Source organism: Phoxinus phoxinus (genome assembly GCF_949152265.1).
Source record: "Phoxinus phoxinus genome assembly, chromosome: 18".
NCBI lineage: Eukaryota > Metazoa > Chordata > Actinopteri > Cypriniformes > Leuciscidae > Phoxinus > Phoxinus phoxinus.
The window spans coordinates 12,406,744-12,425,611 of record NC_136893.1 but is presented as its reverse complement, the minus strand read 5'-3'; the positions used below and the strand labels follow the sequence as shown (position 1 = coordinate 12,425,611).

At 36.9% G+C, this 18,868-nt stretch overlaps 1 protein-coding gene across 1 annotated transcript; it reads left to right on the top strand.

Moving 5' to 3' along the window:
• The first annotated feature begins 1,782 nt into the window (after positions 1–1,782).
• On the top strand, positions 1,783–15,062 carry rnd1b (Rho family GTPase 1b). Its single transcript, XM_079588895.1, has 5 exons — positions 1,783–2,025; positions 2,349–2,436; positions 10,797–10,906; positions 11,267–11,401; positions 12,476–15,062. Exons 1-5 carry the CDS (start codon positions 1,906–1,908, stop codon positions 12,719–12,721), a joined length of 699 nt encoding a protein of 232 aa, XP_079445021.1. The 5' UTR covers positions 1,783–1,905; the 3' UTR covers positions 12,722–15,062.
• The last annotated feature ends 3,806 nt before the right edge of the window (positions 15,063–18,868 follow it).

Sequence of the window (18,868 nt, the reverse complement as noted above, 5' to 3'; positions counted from 1 at the left end):
GGCTTTCGGTGGAAATGTTTCTGGACAAAGGGAATATCGTATAAAGTACATATTTAAATCTTAAAATGTATATGCATGTATGTTTCATATATAAATTATTATTAAATAATTATATATTTAAAATATTTGAATGTATTTATATTATCATTTAACTTTAATTTTGAAAATATTCTAGACACACGCACACACACAATATCTCATGTCTTAGATAATTATCTTCAATATGTGACCATGAACCTCGGAGGTTAAACAGAGGTAAGAACCCAACTGCAACCTTCTGACACATTCTCCCTCCTACACCTACTATCTCCTACAGCAGATTGTGTTGTGACACACTGGGCTGTTGATTATTCAGCTCCACCTGCTTTCCTGTGCTTTGTGCCCTGCTGCTACAGCAGGGGAATTCTTCTCATACATACTTCATGTGGTCTCCACCCCTGCTGCGGATATTACAAGCCTCCTCTATGATACCACTAACTGGTTCAATATAGGTTGAATGGCATAATAAAAAGGGTACAAGGGCTTCCGTTCAAAATGAAGACAAAATATTATAATGCCACAGATTTTATCCTGAACATTGTTTGCAGTTTGACATTGTATGACTTTAGGGACAAAAACAGAGACAATGTGCACGATAAATCTTACTGCAGATACACATGCAATATTAATGTAGGCTGTATACTGCTCTGAAACCATTCAGTGATGTGAAATTAGACCGTCTAATTTCAGTTTGAAGAATAATTGAATTAGTAGGGGAGGGTAGAGAAGTGTTTGCATAAGGTCTATTCCCCTCAGCCTGCTGTCTCTGAGGTGTTTAACATACAAATATAACCTTGGAAGTGTCAGAGCCTGTGCCTAGTGTCTATCAGAGCACTTTAGCCTTCTGAGAATGGGCTGACATTTTGAACTTCCCCATGAAGGCCAGTAAACTTTTGGCCTCACATTCGTCATTGTAGTAATTAAGCTACTGTGTAACAAACACAGACTGGGATCAAAAAGCAATTTGTGCAATAATCAGTCCGTTAGTAATGTAAACAATGGTTTCATGTTTTTAGTCAAGGGGATTTTTAAGAGGAGTCATGCTAGACTTTACTGTAAAATGAATAAACATGTCAAAACGCATACATTTGATCAAGATAACAACCATGTTTTCAGTATTATGGCAGGGGAAAAAAACTAATAGTTGAATTAAAGAATTATTTAAATGTTTGGGGTGTATCATTTGGGGGACATTTGAGGTTGTTGTTATGATTTTAAAAAGACCTCAGAAAGGAAAACTGAAAGAAAGTATTCACAGATCATTAAAGTGGGCTATAGGTGAAAGTAAAGTAGGTGGAGGGACAAGAATGTGTGAACAAACCAATTGACTGGCTTTTGGTGCTGAGTGAAAGCAATCTAATTAATTATAGCTACTCGGGAGATAATGAAGACGGCACAATATGCAGGAAAAGCTGTGAAGTGGCATCATTTAGTTTGTTTGTGATCGACATACATTGAAGCAAACTATCTCAGAGGCGATTATAATAGCCTGTAAATATATTTGTATAGCGGAACAAGAACAACCCTAGTGTGGATATTTTGGATAACTTATGTATAAAATTAGCATTCTCGTGGAATTTTTTATTCGGTAAGGATTAGACAAAAGTTTCCCAAAAGGCTGAGTCGTCGGGGAAATACGTTTCCATCCAGACGGAGGAGGGAAGAATGTGAGACGTCATGAGCATCGTGCAAGGTGATTGGCTGTTGTGCGGCACATATAAACCCACAGTCCACAGTTCAATCACTTCGGCGCAGTGTTGTCTAATCACCACAGAAACCGTTGTGCACTCGCGCATCCTCGTGTCGGTCTGTTTTAGGCGTTTATTTTTTTGTTGATTTTATTCTGTTCAAAGACATCGTGAAACCATGAAAGAAAGAAGAAACGCACAGCCACTGGTGGTCAGATGTAAACTGGTGCTGGTTGGGGATGTTCAATGCGGGAAAACTGCGATGTTACAGGTTTTGGCGAAGGATTGTTATCCGGAGGTCAGTAACTTACAGCATTTCTCAAAGAAGCTCATTCCTTAAAATAATTCTGTAATCCGAATTACATGTCTGGGTTAACTGTTGTTTATCTCATGCAATGTTAAGAATAGTTTCATTGTAACATGCTTTGGTTACTAACGTTAAGTCCTTTAGGATTTTACTGGCATAATAAAATAATGCAAACATTAAATCGCTTTACGTAGAGGCAAGGAACAATATGTAAAGATTTAAAGTGGTACCCCGGTTTCTTTCTAAGCAGCATCACATACATGCAGCATCACATGCATGTTCATCAGTTTGAATATGTTGCATCTCTTCCTCAGACGTATGTGCCCACAGTATTTGAGAACTACACAGCCTGTCTGGAGCTTGATGACCAACGTGTTGAATTGAGTTTATGGGACACGTCAGGTAAGATCAAACGGGTGACTCCGTGACTAAATATTAAAATGCATCTAAATAGAAAGTAACATTTTGTTTTGGGCATGTTACGTAACTTGGACGACATCATGTAAATGAAGCCGTATGAGTCTCGACATAATATGACTTGTCATGTGTAATGGAGGAAAAACAGTATAAGGTCTGGTCATTAATAAAAACTTTAAATAAATCAAAATACATTAGTGGGTTTCTTGATACTGTTATGAGCTAATGTGATGTCAAAATGGAGTATATGGCAAGCCGTTTTGTCTCTTATTCATTTCCAGGACATTAATTTTGACTTAAACAATTACATTTTCACTAGTTAAAATGCCAATTTTTGATATCAGGAATTCATAATTCTTGATATCTGTAATTGTATTTTCACTAGTTAAATTTCACCATAGGCTAGGCAAGAAGTAGTTTCTTACATTCCAATTTCACATATCAGAAATTCAATTCTTACTAGTAAAAATCATAATTTTTCACATCAATAATTACGTGGTTACTAGTAAAAATATAAATTAAGAACTCAATTGTCAATTTTTGAAATGCTAATTCTTGATATCTGTCAATGTATTTCAACATGTAACATTTGTTTTTTCTGATATCTGTCAATGTATTTCTGATATCAATAATTAGGAGAGTAATATTAGATCTAAAATGGCTTTCTTACTAGTAACAATCACAATCATGATATCATAAATAAACATTGACTACATTTACATGTGCACCAATGCAATTATTTCTAACAAGCAGAGTAAACTTCAGAATAATGTCCCAGAGTTCATTCAAGAAGTTGATTGGCGCACTTTGGTCATAGCTGTAATAATGAGATAAGACTGTTTACATGTCGGTTTATTGCTATTAAAATTGGAGTACGTCATAATTTAATGCGAATACGGTTACTACGATTTAGAGCTTAACTGCATTAATTTGATCGAAGTATTGTGTTTACATGAGGTAAAGTTTAATCTAAATATTGTCAAAATCCCATTATAATCGTACTGTGAGGGTTCATGTAAACGCACTGAATTATTGATATCAAAAACTTTTCACAATTCAATTGTTGATATCAAGAACAGAAATTTGCACTAGTAACCACGTAATTATTGATATAAAAAATTATGATTTTTAGTAAGAACTGTATTTCTGATATGTGAAATTGGAATTTAAATGTTCTATTTGATGTCGAATTTAAACAATATAAAAAATTATTGATATCAACAATTGAATTTGATTGGCAGCCTATGAAATTTAACTAGTGAAAATACAAACAGATATTAATAATTCATATTTCTGTGAGTGATGATGTCATTGTTGATAACAAGAATGAACATTTTTACTAGTGGAAATGTAATTCCTGATATCAAAAATTGCCATTGTTACTAATCTAATTCCTGATATCAAGAATTAGCATTTTAACTAGTAAAAATGGAATTGTTGATATCCAGAATTCATATCCTGCGAATGATTCAAAGTCAAAACGGCTTGCCATACTAGGAGGGGGCATTTTTCCCCACATCATATATTAAAATGACAAATATCTGAGACATGATTTTCAGTATTATAATAATATTGCATCTGTGTAGTTAATATCATCAGATATTCATGTATTTTTGCTTTAGAGTGTAGCCTATTCATAGTCTGATTGAAATTGTCTGGAGAAAACATTGGAAATTGGAAACCACAGAATTGTTTGATTTTAGAAAATGTACCAGTATCTTGATAGTAATCACCGTAATGATTGCTATCTGTAATCACCGAATTGCTACATTCCTTACAGTTGTTACGAATCGTAGCTGTTTTATATTCTGCTCAAGGAAACAGTCTGGCTTGTTTCTATCTGTGTTGGGCCAATCCAGTCATGCTGATTACTAAACTAGACCTGATTTGAATATTGAACATATTATTTATGCTAATGCTGAAGCAGTGTAGGAAAATGTAAAATAATTGTAACAGACGCTCAGTTTGCGATAGAACACCATATAAAAACAGTTTTCTACAAAGCATATGTGCATTTGATTAAAAGAGTGTTTCTTTTTTTTAACATGGTGTGAAAAATGAGCATGTCACTCTGTGATCAGAATTTCTGTCTGTTCCAAAAGTAGTAATTACAGACTATTCTGCTTGTGGATATCTAGTTAACTTAAATATCATTCAAAGATTTGATACTTGAATTTGAAATCCAGCGATGATCTGTGAATTGCACATCAAAAGTGCCATGTTGTGATTTTGTTTCCAAGATGATAATCCCTGTATGCCCTTAATTAAAGAAGTTGCGTGAAGTCAGCCAATCAGGTTAGAGCTTGCCAAATCGAGAAAGCACTTTTTTTGTCCAATATGCATCAGGCATGAGACTAAAGACTATGTCTGTCTTTCTAACAACTGCCGTACATAATCAGTAGTCTAACGACTACATGATCACTGAGGCAGTTCACATCTCCCCACGGCTTCCCATTGTAGCCTATTGACCTGATTACAATGTGCTGTGAATGTCTACTCCTCACTGCTCATTTCTGAATCCCTAGTAAATGACAGACATGATAACCTCATGTCTCTTTGGATGTGTTGCCAATAGAAGCATCATTAGCACCCAGTAACGTCTGCCTGGCCGCTGACTGTGAAGTGTGGGTGATAGGACTAGGTTTCTATAATGTGTTTGTCTGTTGTACGTGTGTGTGATAGTGATTGCTAGCGAGAGAGAGAGAGAGAGAGAGAGAGAGAGAGAGAGAGAGAGAGAGAGAGAGAGAGAGAGAAGAGAGCAAGGATTAAGATTTCATGTACAGATTGCTGAATGAAATATGTGCTGTTAATATGCCCCAGCCTTTTGCTCATGCTTTTTGATCTGATTTAGTCTGCTTGGAGACAAGCCAGTTGAGACTGAGTACGGTTTAAGGGGATGAGTCGGGGCTTGAATGAGGATGAGAGAGGGCAAACCAGAGTTTTATCCAGTTTTTAGCTCTTAATCATGACTGGTGTTGTAGAATTCGAACGGTTTTTCCATCAAGTTAAATGGATAGTTCAATGCAAACTACTCGCGGATATAAACTGAATTGGCTGCATCCATAAGTTCAGGAAAAAAAGATAAAGTGATAATTTGGCAAAAAAAACAAAATGATACTTAAGTATTTCTCACAAAACTGTATTCTCCCACCAAGAAGGCAAAATATACTGTTGCAACATCAGGTGAACACTATTAGTATGTGCTCACCAAAGCTGCATATATTTGTTTTTAAAATACAGTAAAAACTGAAAATGGAATTTATTCCTGTGATGGCGAAGCTGAATTTTCAGTGTCACATGATACTTCAGAAATCATTTTATATGCTGATTTAGTGCTCAAGAAACATTTCTGAGCGTTATCAATGTTGGAAACATTGTGCTGCTTAATATTTTTTATAGATACTGTGAATCTTTTTTCAGGATTCTTTCAAATAGAAATCTTTTGTAAAATTATAAATGTCTTTACTGTCCATTGATCAATTTATTGCATCCTTTCTTTCTGACCCCAAACATTTCAGTGGTAATGCATGTGTGTATTCATACATATTCATAGTGCTAAATTATGTCCCATTACCTTCAGTGCGCATTTAAAAAAGGTTTAATTGCTGCTTTAGTTTTGTACGTAAAATCAAGCTGGTGCCAAAGTCATAACCCACAGTAATTAGTTCATTGCACTTTTTCAATCACTTTGAATTGAATTACCGCTAAAGAAAATTTAGCTTGAACTTAAGTGGAAATGACAGAAATTGTGACAAGTGGGATGGATTAAAAAACAAAAATGTTAATAAGAACATTTTACAGTGTGGCAGATTTGATTTGGAGTGTTGTTTTCGGTTATATGCTGTGTGCTATTTATATCAGCTCAATGTGAACGCGGCTTCTTATTTGTCTTCTCCTCATTGATTGCGTTGACCTCATCATTGGGTTTCCAACTGCTTTCTTTGAGGCCCAGAAAGGATTTACAGGTGAAAATCAATCCTCTCACTTAATCACGACAGCCAATTGGACCTACTGCAGGCTCTTAGAAGATGGCCGTCCGTATTTCTAATATGGAGGCTATATTTAATTTGCATTGGGGCATTAGCAATGGATTAGGTGGCATTTGCTGTTATGCTGATGGATGTACATTTTTGTGAATATAAATTCTGCTGCTTCAGTATGGGATGACTAAGATCGGATGTGTAAAAATAGTGCTCCATTAGCACATTAAAACAGCCAGTAGATTAATGTGCTCTCCAGTGGCCATTGGCAGTTGATGACAGGCACCAATGAGGAAACACCACCGCGGCTCTGAGATGGTATTCCCTGAGGGGTCATGGCCAGCCCCTCGCAGTGAGAGAGAGGGGGGGTTCTTTGTTGAGCTCCCATCATGTTCTGTGATGGAATCTCTGGGATCTTAAGGAAAAGGGGGGTTGGGGATATGGAGAATGCTCTAGGTTTTGTTCTCATCTCTAGTGGGAAGACGGACAGGGGCTTTCACTTGCTTCTAGCTCCTTTGTGAACGTTGACCTCTCTCAGCCCCCTGCTCGCATCTACATGAGTCTCAGAGTGCTGATGAATTCTCACATATTCTACTACATCTGAGTTTACTCTTAATCCGCTTTTACGTTCTGTTGTAATACCTGTTGCAGATGCACATATTTAACTACAAGTCAGTAAAGATTTCAAGCACACAAAATAAGGGATGCACAAAATATTGGCCTGAAATATAAATGTTATCGTTATCGGCCCAATAAGAACATTTGGCCGATATATTAAAGATGATAAATAATGGATTCTTCCTTCAGCTGAGACACTTCAGATGCTCGCTGTTTGCCATGATGGTTTTGAATTGCTTGAAATATGATTGGAATCACTTCAAAAAAGGAAAATACAGTTAAGTCTGTCATATAGGCTGCATACAATTATAATGAGAACATTATAATTGTGTGCTTGGGACATGACTTTAAATGGTGAGACTTTTGTTTTTGTAATCAGGCTCTCAAAAATGATATAACCATTTGTTGGTTATCGGCTTTCAAATATAAGGAATTATTGGTTATCGTCATTGGCCAAAATGTTCATACCCGTGCATCCATTCCCTACACAAAATAATTTGTGCTTTTATTATGAGTCAAACATGAATGATAATGATTTGCAGATCAATAACCTGTATTACTAATAATAATAACTGATCTGATTGATTCAGTTCATTAAGTGAATTATTCGTCCGACTGATGAGTCTTTTTAAACGCTTCATTAAAAGAATCATGTTATTTGTTCTTGAGTTAGACATGGGTTGTTTTATTGAGCTAGTGACAACACTAAAATGACGTATAGTCTGGCATTATTTTTGCAGCCAGACTTTCTCATCATTCAATACAGACAGCAAGCTCATTTACTTGGGTAAAATGCTTTCTTCTTTTCATTATACGATACCATCTTCACACTGGAGTGATATTTTCTCTCCCTAGTAAATGACATTAAGCAGTAATAATTGACAGGATCTGTTATCACGGTCTCATTTAGACTGTCAGAGAAGGCTTAGTCATGAGGGACGAGCATTGTGAACGTGATTCCTTTAATGAGTACTGAAGTGAATCATACACAAGACCACCATTTCAAGTGACGTTTTTACAATCCAAACTGTGACGTCAAGCACACTCAGGTGCGCACCAAAAATCTTTATCTAAGTTTCAGAACATGTCTGATGCAACTTGATAGTTACATTCATAGTTCAGAGTCATTGCTGAAACGCTGCTAAAATAGTTTTTCAAAGAGTGAAAGGGATCAGCAGATGGAATGCGCTGCGGCTCTGGTCTGTGCGGCACACAAAAGCAGCCCACTCCACCTCCATCTGTTCTCTTCACAAGACTCTTCCTGCACCCAAGGAAAAGGCCATCTCATATCAAACACATGCTCACGTTGGCCCACTTTTCAGTTAAGCTAGTTTGCTCCAGGCATGGCTTCACAACAAAAAGCATTTAGTGCGATTGTAGCGACTCTACTTTGCTCTTTTTTTTCTTCTTCCTTTTTGCACGCTTCACCAACCCTACGTCTGGTAATACACAGGCAGCATAACATCCTCATCGTGTTTATCCAGAGAACATGTGGCCCAGGGTTGAGAGCGGAGAAGCGGTTTGTTCACTATTGAACATCCCTGCACACATAGTGATGTTAAGTGATCCAAGACTGCAGGTGGGACATGATTCATGTTAGGAATTGCTCCCTGCCAACAGTATAAGCGTCACGGTGTCCTTTTCAGATTTCGAACAGTGGTTTGAGTGAGTTTTGGTTAGCTCACCATGTGGAGGTCTTTGTCTCTGACTGCTGGGATGTGCCATTTTGTCAAGATTAATTGAAATTGCTTCTTGTCCCTCGGTGTACATCTACATCGATCGCTGCATTAAGATCAACAGCAATTGAATGCAGCCTCACGCCCAGGTTTGTGTGTTCGTGATGTCCCGGTAATAGAGGAAAGAGGCGGTGATCTGTGCTTCAGAGTGAAGATATGTCTGCAGTGTGGCTCGCACTCACTCAAACCCATTCCTGTTTAACCAGTGATCTTCATAATGAAATGAGGGAAATTTATTTTAATAAATTTTAGTTCTTTAACACTTAAGTCAACATGACCCTTTTGACCAATTCTTCAACTAAATACTCAAAAAGATTCATGAGTTATCAGTTTGAATCAGTCTGGCAAATCCTTCACTGAATGTACTCCACTTAACATTAAACATATTTGAGTATATTGAGTAAAGGATTCGTCAGACTGATTCAAAACAACAGCTTAATACTAAGTCTTTTTGAGTGATTCATTGAAAGAAATGCTCATAATTAATCAACTTAAAATCAACATGACATAAAATTGAATATTTAAAGTATTGTTTAGGGATTTTACTTGATGTTTTACAGATTGGAATCATAAAGAACTATTATTTTAGTAGGCCGCTACTTGTGTAAAAGTAATGTTTGAAAAAACATGTAATAGTTCTTGCAAAAGTTGTTTGTCTTTAAGTTTTTCAGACTTTATACTATATTCTACATAAATACAAAGTAAGTTACAAACCGTGGGAGTTTGAGTCACTAAAAAAGAAACGAATCAACTATTTTATATTATTTGGGAATCAGTTTAGACCACACTGTGCACACTGTATGTGATTTGATTCAATAATAAAAATCAAAGAATCAGTTACCGTTATTTCGGAATCAGCTGGTCACACTAAAAAGTTTAGATTTTCTAAAAAGAAATAAGAACCGATTCAATTTATAAGTGACATGTTCTGATGTAGATCCCCCTCCCCCCCCCCTTTTTTTAAGTAAGCTGCTCCCTTTTCAACAAAGTTCAATCAATATTGTTAACTACGAGCCTTCTAGACTGCAGTGCATGGCTAACAATTGTTTCACAGACTTTGCAAAGACGTGAAGACTGTTACACGTGAGGTTCAGAAGGAAAAAATCATGCAAAATCCATCCAGTAAAGGAGACTGCAATAGTGAGGTGTATATAAGGCTGTTTACACCTCCCCAGCATCTTCTCAGTACCAAGTGGGTGGGCACTGCTCTGTATCAAATGATTGATGGGCAGTTAAGGGATGCCTTTAGGAAGACGTCGCTCTGCAGAAGGTTGACTCCAAGGCTGTTGCTGTGGAAACAGAGGGACTGGAGGTATGGGGGGGGGGGGCTTACTTAAGGATTCTGAGCAAGAGCGGGAGGAAGTGCCAACCCCAGCCCCATCGCTCCAGTTGCATAATCTACTGGAAAAAAGAAATCGAGGGAGAGAGCGAGACACATAGATCAATGAGGATTTAGAGCTCAATTGTCATTTTCTTCATCTTTAAAATGCCAATATGGCAAGCAGTGAGAGGAAGAGGGCTTTAACAGGGTGTATGATGAGCAGGGGAGCTCTACCTCTGGCCTTTGTCTGCAGATATATACAGCACATTCACAGTCAGTCAGCTATACTGGTGTCAAATATTTAGAAGTTAATTTTATTTGTTACTTATTTTATTTGTACTCCAGTCAATATATATTATACACACACACACACGCATGTACATACATGTGCATATATGGATTTACAGTTCTAACTAATAAAACAGTCACATAATAATGTTCTATTTTATTTCCATTTATTTACTTTTACATTTATTTATTTTGTGATTCAGGGTCATGGGTCATGGGTAATGTTCCTGTTTTACTGTAGGATTTTTTTATTTATTTTTTATTTTTTATTTATTTTAATGTTCCTCATTTGTGGATTTTAAAAATGCTATTTTCTACTTCTGAAATGACATTTTATTTTCTGCTGATTTCCTCTCTCATCATTGTAGTCATCTCTTCAATAGCATCTCTCTCTTGTTTCAGGATCTCCATACTATGATAATGTGAGACCCCTCTGCTACAGTGACTCAGATGCCGTGCTCCTCTGTTTTGACATCAGTCGCCCCGATATCTTTGACAGTGGACTTAAGAAGGTAACTAGATATTCCTATTAATATTCAAACCCACCACTGACCTCAAGAAATCATTGCATTGGGCTTTCTTTACAGTAAAATGTTTTGTCAGGTAACCTAAAAATGTGCTTCATGTGGGATTATGAAGTTTAATTTAGAGTTGTTTATGAATGATTCATTAGTTTTTGCTTTTTTACTGTACTTCAGCATTTTTGGGCTGCAATATTTATCACACCATACTTGCCAGAAGTGCTTGGCACTTATGAATCAAGATTATATTTGTCATTATGCAACCCCACTTGTTCAGAACAATGTGTTTGCTCTGTAAGATGAATCAGTTCTTGCAAAACAATTATTTAATATATTTCTGTCTCTTTGCAGTGGAGGGCTGAGATCCTCGACTTCTGCCCCAGTACTCGTATTCTCCTCGTTGGTTGCAAGACAGACCTTCGGACGGATGTCTGCACGCTGATGGAACTGTCCAATCAGAAACAAACACCCATCACTCATGAGCAGGTACAGCCACACGTTGTTTCTTTCCACTGTTGCATTGATCTTGCTTACTCAGGCTGTAAGGCAATATTCTCTGTAGATTCTCTGTAAACTGCCTTTTGAACTACTCTACTACATTTAAAAGTTTGGGGTCAGTAAGATTTTTTTTTAAAGAATACTTTTTTTTTTATTATTCAGCAAGGATGCATTAAATTATTCAAAAGTGACAGTAAAGACATTTATAATGTTACTAAATATTTCTGTCAAATAAATGCTGTTATTTTGGGCTTTCTATTCATCAAAGAACCCTGAATGCATTGTATCACCGTTTTCAAACAAATGTGAAGCAGCACAACTGTTTTCAATATTTATAATAATAAATATTTCTTGAGCAGAAAATAAGCATATTAGAATGATTTCTGAAGGATCGTGTGACACTGAAGACTGAGTAATGATTCTGAAAAATCAGATTTACAAAAAGGGAATAAATTACATTTTAAAATATATAAAAAATAAAAAGTTATTTTAATTTGTAAAAAATATTTCACAATATTACAGTTTTTCTGTATTTTTGAGCAAAAAATTGCATCCTTTCAAAAAACTTTTTTAAAAGATCTTACAGACTCCAAACTTTTGAACAGTAGTGTGTATGTACCGGTATATATTGTGAAAATAAGTATTATTAGTAGTAAAAAAAAGATACACCATCAGCTAGGTAAATATTTTCTAGGTAATATTTAAAAAATGGCTTTGGAGTTAGTGCAGTGACAGTTAAATACAATGCCATTTCGGAAATAACATGTTCACTTTATAAAATCATACTTAATAGTTATGTATTATACAATATGTTCATCTGGTTAATGGGTACATGAAAAACATAGCTGCCCTGTATAATTTAGGAAGGGGATCGTCATAAACCACTGTTTTAAATCTTTAAATCAGACACTTTTCTTTACTCTGGATGCTGTCTTAAAAGGTAACTGCCTATATAGACAACTCACAAAACGAACAAAGCTTTTGAATCTATGACCTGTTTGTTTGGCTTCTATTAAGAACCTACAGCGAACTGAGTTTTGTGTGCATCTCCTCCCATCACAGGGCTCTGCCATGGCCAAACAGTTGGGTGCCGAGGCTTATCTGGAGTGTTCAGCCTTCACCTCCGAGAAGAGCATCCACAGCGTGTTCCGCACAGCTGCGCTGGCTTGCATTAACAAGCTGCAGCCACTTGCCAAGCCAAGCCCGACCCGCCGGCTGTCCAAACGCCTGCTGCACCTCCCCAGCAAATCTGAGCTCCTATCCTCCACCTTCAAGAAGGAGAAGGCCAAGAGTTGCTCAGTAATGTGAGTGGAGAACTTCACCCCCCATAACAAAAGCTACACCATTCCCTGCGCTTTGGTCTGGGGAAGGGGGTGGGTTCCGATTGCCACATCATTGACGTGTGGAATCCTTCCTCACCCCCCAAAAGAAACACCTTTCAGAGCAAGTGGACACCTCGCTGTCCTCCTTGTCCTGAGCTCTTCAACAGTGCATATGTATTTTCAGTACTGTATCTTGCTTTTTCAAAAACGAGATTCAATCATCAGCCGTCATCTATTCACTCCTTGTTATTGAGAGATTTGCTGTCGTTGTGCCAGTTGAAGCTCGGAATGATTCAACTTAGGAAACAGATGTTTTAAAAGAGGTTCCAATGTTCAATGTAAGCTATTCGATGTATAAATACGAGCTCTCTAGTGTAAGATTCAAAATACATGCCTACAGTATGCACTAATGACTAAATCTGAGGGAACCGATGCAAGGGAATTGTGAAGCCGGGGCCGTTGGGGAGCTGTGCGCGAGGCCTGGGTCATGTAGAGGAGAACGAGGCCCATTTGGCATTGTCATGCTGGTCGAATTGGCTGCAGTGCAGAAAGCGAAATGTGATTTTTAAATGGGAGCCATTCATATCTGAACACTAAGATGGAGGAATAGAGGGAAACAAGGGCCAAAAATAGGTGTAAAAAAAGACAATTTATGATGCTACCAAAGTCAATTTTCCCTTATTTCCTATATTAGAACACTGTCTGATATATACATGCTTCTATTTTTAGAGGCAATAGCTATCTGAGAGATAGGATGGGTGTGACTGGGGAATATATTACAGTGATTATCTGTATCTTAACATCTCCTGCTGCTCTGTAGTGTAGACAACCATGAATTTGTGAAGCGATCCCTGTGCTAGTTCTGCGAGGACTCGATCGGATCGAATTTGGCACGATGGATCTTCTTTCCTTTTTGAAATGACCTCGAGAGATGTCGTAGCACCATGTTTTCAGAAACGAACCGATTTAAAATAAGAAGGTTGTACATCGCCTGGTTTGAGACAGTTAAGATCAGCCCAGCTTGGGTTTAGTTTTTCATGCATCTTATGTAGCAATCTCCCGTTTCATTGCCTCCATGCTCATTTGCAGCACTAGCAGCAGAAATATTTGTGGATCTCGTCCAATGTGCTTCTAAACCTGATTCTCAATGGGAAAAATAAAAACGTGTTTTCTTGTGCAAAGTGCTAATCTTGAAGTCTGCTTTCCACCACAAAGCAATAATTATGGTTCAAGTGCTTCTAATTCAAAGTGTGTACAGTGGCAATAATTAAAACAAAAAAAGGCTATTATAAATTCATGCTAATGCTTTGTGGACATTGCGTATATTTATGTGGATATACATCAGTGCTGCTGTAAAAACAAGCCAATATATCGTGACTCTGTTGAGCCTTTGTTAAAGTAATTAGATGAAAATATGACCATTGGAGTGCAACGTTTTTTTCCCCTCAGTTTCAACCAAATAGGAATATTAGTGTTCTGTTCATGAGCATAAGAGAGGTTAATGCATGAGGAGCAGATGGACTGGAAGGAGATTCAGACTGGACATTTTAATATATGGATCAGCCGACCTGATAAGGGCTTTGATGTTTGTGAATCTTCAAGGCCAAACTGGAAATGGAAACAGACTTTTGGAATAAACCCGAACAGGCTGGTCCTGTTTAATGAAAGATATTTTTCCATTTTTTTAAACTATTGTTCAAATAGTTGTTTTTGCTTTATTTCTGTACACTTGAAATCAATATTTTGTTCAGTGGCGGGAGATGAGATGCGGGCAGCCACTGTGGCTGTTTACAAGCTCCGCCACTGTGATCACACACCAAATTCCTTTTTGCATTGTCTAGTGACTTTGTAAATAAAATGAAAATGAATTTTGGGTGCTAGGGACTGGGAGTATGAACAGCGTGTAAACATGTCACATGGCTGGTCATACATTGTAGCTGCCGATTTATGTTTGTGAAGTTCTGGGCCATGTGAGCGTCCCGGATGAAGGACATTCACTCATTATGCTGCCATTGCACACTCTTTGGTACAAATATACTTCAAGCATGTCCTCTACTTCTTCAGTTGTACATAATCCTGTTTTGTAATCTTTGTAAGACATCTAAAAGAATGTCACAAGATTAAATATTTGTTCATGTTGTGGATTGACAAAGATGTGCTTAATGTAAAACTGCTTAGTCCTATTTATTTGGATTCATCATTTGAGGCAGGCAAGTATTTTTTGTTTCGTGTTTTACACACTGTTTTATTTCAGAATGTTATTTTTGAAATTATGTCTTCTCCTTTTGTCTTTCCAGTAATAAAGCTTGCCTTTGTGTGGCACACACAACCTTGAGTATTTGAGTTTGTTTTGGACTCTACTGCGAACTAATGCAATTCATAAAAATGCCTATTTGCATATTACATGTATATAATTTCTCTTTAAATGTACCTCAAGTATCAGCCATGGAAAACTGAAGAAATGTTGCCCAATAATAGTTTCTTTGACTAAGAAAGACATGCTTAAATTGTCTTTGTTGTACATTTATATAGATAAATAATTCTATATCATACTTAAACTTCTAGTAGCCCATGTCAAAATAACGCAGCTTAATTTCTGTATTATTCAAATTCAAAAAGGATCACATGATCCTTCAGAAATCATTCTAATATGATGATTTGAACAGCATTTATTAGAAATTGAACATTATAAATGGCTTTAGTGTCACTTTTGATAAATGTACTGCATCCTTGCTGAATAAAAAATCTTATGAGCTTCTTAGTTACATTTAGAAAATATTGTGTCTTTTCTATAGTCTACATAATTCCATTAATAAAATGCTAGCTCTTCGGTTTGGATGCCAGGTGGGCTGTTGCGTTGGCACGTTCCTTCCTTTCATCAGCCAGTGTAAGACATCTCTCCTCTTAACCACACATTACCTAGATTCCTTGGATACTGAGCTGGGGTGCACATCTGTCTCAAGACACAACATCTGGGAGGGGGTGTGGGGCACAAGCTGCTGCCAGTGTCCAAAAGAGGAACACTGCCAGGAGGACATGAGGTGGAGGTGGAGACCCCGACTCAGCAGCCAACACCATCTTCAAATCTCACCGGGAAACAGCTCTACAAAGACAACCGTAATGAAGTTGCTCAGTCGGCGCATGTAAAATGAGGATATCATTATGAAACATGCTAAGCAATGTCTCTTAAGGCTTATCCAACAAAGTAGAACATTAGATTAAAGAAGTGCTAGTGCCGTGTGATGTTTGTTTACAGCCGAGCTATTTGCAGACTTTAAGCCCCTTGACCATCTGTGAAATTCCTTTTTGTGCATTCCAAAGTAAGGACTAGCATGACCCAAAAGTGCGCTGTACCCATCTATCTATCTATCTATCTATCTATCTATCTATCTATCTATCTATCTATCTATCTATCTATCTATCTATCTATCTATCTATCTATCTATCTATCTATCTATCTATCTATCTATATATATATATATATATATCTAACTATCTATCTATCTATCTATCTATCTATCTATCTATCTATAAAAAATTGTGTGATTAAACATCCATATATAAATGGTGCGTTCAAGTCAGGTCGTAAAGATCGTATTTACGAGTTTGAACGCACATGAACGCCACCACAATGTCGTAAATACGAGTGGGAAGCAAGGGATTTTCTTAAAGCTCCGATCTTTACGAGTTGGGGGCGTGTCAAGTGAACAACATGGCGGAATACCACAACTAAATTTAGTAGTGATATTGACAGGCTTTTCTATTTACAGCAAAGTAAGCTAACTGCCTAAACAATATATAATAGCATTAGCTATAATATAACAATATAATAGGTAACGATTAAGGCCTATACAGTGACTAGAAATTAATTAAAAACATAAAAAAGCAAAACACACAGATGCACATTCCTTTTTTTTTCATTTTCTATAAGTAGAATTTGAACCTTGCTGTATTTTTGTGTAATTAATTAAGAGAAAGTACACCGCCATCTTACTCCGACGAAAGTGACGTGAGCGCACCTGCTGTCGTAAACACGACTTCCCACATCATACAAATTTCCCAGGAGGACTTAAACGCACGATTAGACACTGTGATATCAGTGTAGGGGTTTTTCTAATGCGCTGACCTCCTGCCTCAAATCTTTGGTGCTTTTGATCCACTCAACAGCGCTTATGAAAGCATGCTAGAAGGATCTAGGTTATTGTTAAATCCCATGCGCCGCATGCAGTGAAAGTACAAGGACCCGAGGGTCCAGTCTCACCTCAGCCAGCTCTAGTGTGCGCTAACACAAAACGTGCTCAGAAGTAAACAAGGCCATACTTACTCATACGCATGGAGAGGGAGTTGTAAGAGTGCATACGTTGATAGTCATAGCAAATTAGGCCAACATCTGGACAGACACAGGGAAAGGAATTGCTCACTCGGCTATGAACAGATATGGTGAAAGGCCACAGGCATCATGGCACAAAACCAGAGAAAATTGCAGGGAAGCTCGTTTTAAAGTAGCTTATTTTAAACTGTTTGCTTGTAGATGTCATTGACTACATATATAAACAACATTTATGGTTATGTAGTGATAAATCAAATCTTCTACATCCTCATTCAAATCTCAACTAAAAACCTATATTTTCTCACAATATTTCCAACCCTCCTCTGTTTAGTGTTCTGCGGTTTTATATTTGTATGTGTGTGATGCATAGCCTTGTTTGATGCTGTGTTATCTCCTTGTAGGCTACAGCGGCCAGAGCTTGGGAAATGTGCTTTATAAATAAAACTTTTTATTAGTAGTATTCATTATGCAGACATTCAAGTCTAGAAGAGAAGATATGAAGCGATTCACTATAGGATCCTTACTAAGTACAAAAGTCACATTAAATAGAATATAGCAATAAAATAACAAAAATTAAATAGTATTTTAAAAGAAATTATATTGATTATTATGTCTAATTATTATGTCTTCCTCTTGTTGTAGAAATGGTCCAACTAATGGATGACAAAAAAGGGGGGGGGGGGGGGTCAGGTGGTTACTGGATATCTTGGTCATTAAAATTATGGTTTTAATCGCTGGATACAGTTAAGAAGGTTCTCGACTCAAGTATTCATAAAAACAGACATGGAAAAAAAATTCAGTTTATAGAAAGACATTATAATGTATTCTGTACAATTACATATAAAGTCATGCTGTACTATGTTTGTTTGTTTTTTGCTTTTCTTTGTCATTAAACTTAATGAACAATTAAACATTATTTTTAAATACACTGAATATCAATTCAACAGATTATGTCAAAAATATGACATTTTGCATGATTTTAATTGCTGGACAGTCAAGAAGGTCTAGATCTCCGAGGTGGAACAGCCAGAGTTTTTAATTGATATGTTAACATTAAAAAAGTAATAGGACAGTAAATTCATGGTAAGGTCATTTAACCATTCGGTGCACAAATAATTTGGTATGAAATCATTTCTCCCCCCATTTGATCTTGTTCTGACAGGTGGATCTTCTTCTCTATTTTTTTCAACATTCTACAATGCATCTTTATTTCAAATAGTCTCTGAAAGAACGGTGAGTTGCAATCCTAATAACCAGATCCGTGTTTGGGTGAGTTTCCTGAGGAGGGATCGCTCGCATCGCTCTGTGATTACTGATGAGCTGTCTGCCTCTGCAGCAGACCCACAGACACTTCTCTGCCGCAGTGCAGGACCAGCTCATCAACACCAGTGCTTCTGTCTTACTGAGACCAAACTCTCTTTTGTGCCCCTCTCAGTCTTGAGTGTGATTGATGTTTAGATAGTCGGTCAGCGGTGTATGTAAATATTTTTGTGCAATAATAATGTGACATATTTGACATGGCACTTCATTTGTGAAGGTCCATAAGCGTCCGTGCGCTCTGGGCAGACTAATGAAGCAGACAGAGCTGCAAGGATAACATGTGCCCTGCATTTACCCTAGAACAAAAAAAAGATTCAAAACCCCACAACTATTACTCTCTGATATAGCAGAATCAAATAAACCTCAAAATGAAATGACTTTTCAAATAGAAGTTAATAATAATAATACATTTGTTAGTGATTCAATTATACTTCTCATAAATAAAAGAAAATTAATAGAAAATATTGAATCACATTTTAAAAT